The sequence below is a fragment of the Tasmannia lanceolata genome, unplaced genomic scaffold (genome assembly GCF_043159265.1).
Source record: "Tasmannia lanceolata isolate RefF3 unplaced genomic scaffold, GAP_Taslan_0.1 ptg000015l, whole genome shotgun sequence".
Classification (NCBI taxonomy): Eukaryota; Viridiplantae; Streptophyta; class Magnoliopsida; order Canellales; family Winteraceae; genus Tasmannia; species Tasmannia lanceolata.
In genome coordinates this window covers 59,302,404-59,308,691 of record NW_027518692.1, presented here as the reverse complement: position 1 = coordinate 59,308,691, position 6,288 = coordinate 59,302,404, and the positions used below count along the sequence as shown (strand labels likewise).

General features: G+C 37.8%; 1 protein-coding gene across 1 annotated transcript; it reads left to right on the top strand.

Annotated features, from left to right (window-relative positions):
* The first annotated feature begins 906 nt into the window (after positions 1–906).
* On the top strand, positions 907–6,012 carry LOC143892116 (uncharacterized). Its single transcript, XM_077396581.1, has 7 exons — positions 907–1,018; positions 2,019–2,239; positions 3,302–3,385; positions 3,650–3,794; positions 3,892–4,002; positions 4,088–4,333; positions 5,679–6,012. Exons 1-6 carry the CDS (start codon positions 907–909, stop codon positions 4,237–4,239), a joined length of 825 nt encoding a protein of 274 aa, XP_077252696.1. The 3' UTR covers positions 4,240–4,333; positions 5,679–6,012.
* The last annotated feature ends 276 nt before the right edge of the window (positions 6,013–6,288 follow it).

Below are 6,288 nucleotides of genomic sequence, written 5' to 3'. Positions count from 1 at the left end.
ACAGTGGGCGACGCGTTAGTGGGTGGGCGACACGTAAGTGGGAAGGTTTTCTCGCCTTCCTCTGTGGAGAGAGTGAGAACTGGTCCGAGAGCATGCGGTTCAGTATTTTTCGCAATGTCAAGTAGGGCCCATTTCGTAGGATGATCCAAACTGTTCATTTGATGGGCCAAACCATAAATAGATTGTACACCGTAAATCATCTTCGTAAGGATGATCCTATCCCTCTGATGTGAAAAGAGACTGGTAGGAGGGTTAATAACATCCTATGAAGTTATTGATCACAAATCCAGCCCATTGCAATGGGCCTGTTCTAATCCGATGATTATAGACCTTTGATCAAAGCTGATGAAAAGTATGCCTTTAATTAAGCAGTTGATTTTTTATAGCTGAGTTCACAAACAGAGGTTCCCTTTTGCCTTTTACTTTGTTAGGGAAGATTATACATGCTCGGTTGCTTTTGCTTCTTTGTTCCTCTTTTTCTTTTTAATTTTTCTCTTTTTTTCTTGTTGCCATTAGCCACGTGCATGCGTGATGGGAGATAGTTCGAGAATAGGGCCATTTGGCCATAGTGATTGTGGGCCCCCAAAGATCAAGGGGGCCCACATGCATGCACGAGGAGAAAATATAATGATGTGTATTAAATTATGGGTTGTTATGGGGTCTCCGCTTCTACTTTTGCCTACCCATATCTATTTCATCTTATAATTAACATTCGAAAGATTGATGTAACAGGCCACCCATCCATTACCAGTAAGACTAGTTTTCCACATTGGGTAGTACAAGGGCATTAGATCATCTACCTTTTTATTCTAGATTGTCATAGTCATAGAAATAAAAACAAATCAAATTGATTTTCTACACCTGTTGAGGATTACAATAATCAGATTACAATTAGAAAACAGAAGGATGGCAGAGGGTTTCAACTCTTTAGGCAATCAAAGGAAGGAATTGGGGAATCCATCGTCTTCAACCTCCAATCGAGATGATCCAAAGGTTGATTTGCAAGATCTGACTATTGGTGTTGAACGGGTTGTTAGAATATATCACATCTTTTGGCTCACGAGCTCAAGTGCACAATCAAGAGATCTCTAATTCAATGCCCATTCAAAGATCTGGGGTCCTAGGTGGACAGTTCGGATCAAACTTTGGACCATCACCTAAGCAGTAGAATACCATCGCATTGGCTGATCAAACTCTAACATGATGCGTACCATAAGGTTCGTGTATCCCACTGCGTAAGTTTGACTGGTGTAAGCCATAGTCCAGTATTTTTCCAATAAGTATTGTACGGCTTACACCATATGATGATCTAAACTAAGGGCATATATGGTTCGGTTCGGTTCCGGAGTATATCCACAACCGAACCATATGCAATCGGCTCCCATAATTTGGAACCATAACCGAACCCATATATCTTTGGAACCGAACCGAAACAGATCGGTTCGGTTTTGGGTTTACCCAACCTTTATTTTATATTTTTTTCCACAAACAATTGAGATTTTATTCGTTTTTAATAATTATTATGTACATAACAAAGTGGGGTGTTCATTATTCGGTTAAAACCGAATAACCGAACCGAACCGAATTGGTTCGGTCGGTTCGGTTCGATTTCAGTTTTGGTTTTTTTTTTTGGTAATTCGGTTATTCAGTTTCGGTTATCTCCAAAAAAAATTCGGTTAGCCGAAATAACCGAATTAATGATAAAAACCATTATTTTTTTCAAAAAAAGATGTGATATGGGCACTCCAAAGGATGATCGAAACCGTCCATTTGATTGATCACAACTTAATTAGGTTGTGCTCAAAAAATCATTTCGATTGGATCATCCTAGCCCTCCGATAAAACAAAGATTTTGCTTTTTTCCCTCTTTTTCTCCCATTATACGGTTATTTGGTTCGGTTTTTTAAATTTTCGGTTCGGTTTCGGTTAACGAAATTTGATTTCGGTTACCCAATTTCGGTTATTTCGGTTCGGTTATAACCGAATAACCATTAACAACATAGTTCGCCCATACGCAGTAAAAGGGCTGAAGAGAAAGAAGAGACAAGTGGAAGAAGAAGAAGATGTAGAAAAAAATGTAAACGAGAATGTAGGAGGAGAGGAAGAAAACGAAAGGAAAGCAAATGAGTCCGTACACGAGTTGTCTGGAATTCCGATTCTGCCCTCCGATGTAAATTCCAAAGCTGGGGTCATCTTCATTCTCGAGAGGGCTTCTTTGGAAGTCGCCAAAGTTGGAAAAGTAATAACTCCATACCTTCTTCTCTTTAGAGTTTTGGAGTTTAGGTTTTTGAGGATCAGGGTTTTGTCTCTGTTTTATGTAATTTGAAGATTTGGGTTTTCTTTCTCTTAGACTTTGGGTTTTTAGATGCATTTTTTTTTAATGGCATCAGATGCAATTTGACTTTGGGTGTCCTCTGTTTTTTGTGCAATTTAGGGCTTAGTGTTTTCCTCTAACGAAATTCGGTTCTATGTTGAAATGTAGTTTGATTTTTTTAATTTTTTAACTCGGTTAGGTTTTCTCTGTTTATGCGATTCCAAAGCTTGGGCTTTCTTTGATTTAGGTATTTTTTCGTATTTTTTAGGCTTTCATGAAAATTAGTGGTTTTTTAATTTGTCTGTTCAATTTAAATTGTCGTGGATTAAGATTTTTGGGTATCTGTTTTTATGTACTTAATGTTGGTTCTCTGGTTTCATTAATTTAAGAGTTATGTTTTTTTCTATCTCAAGAATTTAGGAAAGTTTGGCTGTACAATCCTTCTGCATTTTGGTGAAATTTGTGTGTTGCATTTTGGTGAAATTTGTGTGTAAATTGTAATATCATACGCAAATTACACCCAAATTGCAGTTGGGTTGAAAACCCAAAGTGACCAATTAGGGCGCCATTGTTTTGGTGAGACAAGGTTTGATTTGTTCGTAGTTTTTGTGGTTGGGTTTCCTCTGCTTATGCAATTTCAAGGCTTGGACTTCTCTTCGATTCTCGGAGTTTAGGATTTAGGTGTTTATCTATTATGTGATTTGGTTGGAATTGTTTGTGTTTTTGGAAGTCGTAGTTTCCTGTGCTTAGGCAGATTCTACGTTTATAATGTTCTCAATGTGCAAATTTTGGAGATTCTCCTTTGCTGTGAGCTAGTTTGAATTATGGTTAAGGATTAGTTGTTTCTTTCCTCATGATATTTAATATCTTTATGTTTGAGGTATTAGGTAAATGCAATTTGAATTGGCTTTATTTCTTTTGTTAGAGTGTTGGTTCTTCTTGATATACAATTGTGGTTTCTATTTTCTCTATCTTCTGACTCATCAGATTTTGAACTCGGATGATCATGCCAACTTCCTGAGAAAACACAAACGCAATCCTGCTGATTGCAGGCCTGACATTGTTCACCAGGTTAGGAAATTTCTTCATTTTTTTGCTCTTAAACCTTGAAATCCTAAACCCTTAAAGTAAGAACCGTAAATTCCCAGACACAGGCTCTCAAACCTAAACACTTGATGCTAAAATGTAAATCCCTAGAGTCCTGAATAATAACCCCACAAGCCATTTTTCTAGAAGGAAAAATGCCAACTGAGTTACTATGAAGTGAGATTTGTCTTTCTTTCCTTTGATGTTTGATTTGTATCCATGAGTATATGCAACTTATGATTTCTTCAGGCTCTACTTGCAATATTGGATAGCCCTCTTAACAAGGCTGGGAAGCTGCGAGCCCTGTATGTGAAAACAGAGAAAGGGTTGATTTTTGAAGTTAAGCCATATGTTCGTATGCCCAGAACATTTAAGCGGTTTTGTGGGGTTATGTGTAAGTCAATTCACCATTTATTTGTGTGTGAAGTATGATTTTGTCATTTGGTGCCTAGGATCTTACATATGCATTTTTTCCCTGATGATTACTGCAGCACAGTTGCTGCAGAAACTGAGTATAAGTGCTACTAGTAAGCGTGAAAAACTTTTGCACATGATTGAGAACCCAGTAACTCGGCATTTACCTGTCAATTCCCGTAAAATAGGTGAGCCTTTGTCTTGTGCAAGGCTTGCAACATGGGATGCTTCTTTTTTTCTTTTTCCCCCCTAAATGCGCCGTTTCCATTACAGGCCTCTCACATTGTTCAGAGAAATTAGTTCAATTATGGGACTACGTCGGAGCTGCTAGTGATGACGCTACCTTTGTTTTTGTGGTATTTTCAATTTTTTATAATTGTCTTCTTCTTTTCTGTTGGGAGTTACTGTATGCATATTTTAGCTAAATGATGCTATACTATGATGCTTAATCTTATGTTTAGGTTGGTGCAATGGCTCATGGGAAAATTGATAAGGAGTATACCGATGATTTTATATCAGGTAAAGTTTTCCTTTAAATCGGAGAGTTTTCATATAGTTTTCTGCTAGAAATAACTTTTGGGTTTGCTTTAGAAAATTTTGTGAACACCTTTAGTGTTCATATTCAATTTAGAAGATAAAAGCTTTATCTCCAGAATTAGTTAGCCTCTCTATTACCACCTAGAGCACAGTTGGCCTATGGAATGCCAGCCTCCAACACCCACGTCTACAAACTGCTGTGCTATGCCCATTGCCATAAAGATTTAACATATTAAATGAGCAACTCAGCTGCATGCTGTAGGATGATTAGGGCAAGTAGTAAAAGATATGTGTTGCAACATTAACATGTGGTACTGAATGCATTTTATAAGCATGGTCGCTTACGTACGTTGATCCAGTCTGTCCATCTGGATACTAGAGGTTGTTACCTACTTCTTCTTTTTTTAAGATAAATACAATTCATTTGTAAAAGCTTGGCACCTGCTTTTGCTGGACCTAGGTCGAAAATACATTAAGTTGTTGATCCTAACAATCCTATGAGCCGGAAGAGATCCAATTTCATCTTGCAATTCCATTTGGACAGTGAGGATGTTCTTGATTTGCAGTTGGACATGGACATATAATGTGGGCCCCTCCAGATTGGACAGCCCGAATCACACCCCGTGCAACATGTAACTGTGTGTAAGGTTGGGGTGGTTAGGAACCACCTTGGTGAGGCTCTCAGATGCTTTCTTAGGTCCAAACCAGGAAATGGATTCAAACGAAGTGGAACTAATGGGGTTGTGGATCGTCATGAAATCTCTTTCCAGAAAGTTAATGATTGAAAGCGACTCTAGCAATGCCATCTTATAGGCAAAAGGCTGTGTCTACTTTTGATCATACTAGAGATTATTGCTTATTGACCGTTGCTCAGTGATCAATCCTCAAATCCAGCATTGTCCAAGATCTGCAAATAAGGAAATGATGCGTTGGCAAGGGAATGCATTGATTGAAGTGTTATAATGATTAGTAATCGCTTACCAATTGGGTAGGTTTCTCGCGTTGTAACGGCCTTATCCTTGCATTTTGTTTCGCTTTTATTCAAGTTACCATTATGAAAAAAAAAATGATGTGAAAGCAACCATGAAGTCATGCAACAGGGTTGGTCGAAGCATCTTTTGTGATTGCAATGAGAAACTACCCTTGCATGGATATTGTAGGATACGAAATATGTTTCAGAAAATTAATAAGCAGTATCGGTATAACAATTCTGTAGATTACAGTGTGGCAGAAATCACATGTTCCCTTTCTTTCCTTTCCTTTCTCTTTTACTTCATTTACATTACAATAGTAGGGTGCTAAAGTTAGTCGTGCTTGTTATTTGCAGTTTCAGGCTACTCACTGAGTGCTGCCTGTTGTATAGGCCGGATCTGCAATGCATTGGAGCTGAAATGGAAGATTTTGTAAACCTAATTCATCTTATTAGTTGTTCTTCTTTCCTTTGGCCAATTTAAACCCAGTCTTTTCACATGCCTGTTACACATTTGTGGGTCGTTTATTCCACAATCTAGGTGCCATCTCAGAAGAATTAAGATGAGACTGGTATGTAAATTACAGAGCAATTTGATGAAAAACTTGCAATCGCGGAGAAGAATTCAGACCTGAATGGTATGTAAACCACATGCTTATTTGATTGCAATTTAATAGATCCATTTATACCATTGATTTCCAAATGCTTTTGACCATATTGTTATGATGATATCTATTATACTCATAAGAAGCCCACCCATTTAGATTGCCAATTCATCACCCATAATATTTCCAATTTGCAGCCTTATTTAAACATCTGAACCCTTCATTAACAAAGATTGTAGTAGCTCTGTTGAACAATGGCTTCCTGCCTCAAGCAAGGTCCATCCCAACTTATTTATCACTGGTAGTAAAAGGAGGCTAATTATCCCAGTTTATTTATCCCAATTTATCTTTTGTCTCTAAAA

Coding starts and splice junctions, on each gene's coding strand:
- LOC143892116 (XM_077396581.1), top strand. CDS start 907: ATGGCAGAGGGTTTCAACTCTTTAGGCAATCAAAGGAAGGAATTGGGG. Junction 1,019..2,018: donor TTTGCAAGATCTGACTATTG/GTGTTGAACGGG, acceptor GCCCATACGCAG/TAAAAGGGCTGAAGAGAAAG. Junction 2,240..3,301: donor AAGTCGCCAAAGTTGGAAAA/GTAATAACTCCA, acceptor CTGACTCATCAG/ATTTTGAACTCGGATGATCA.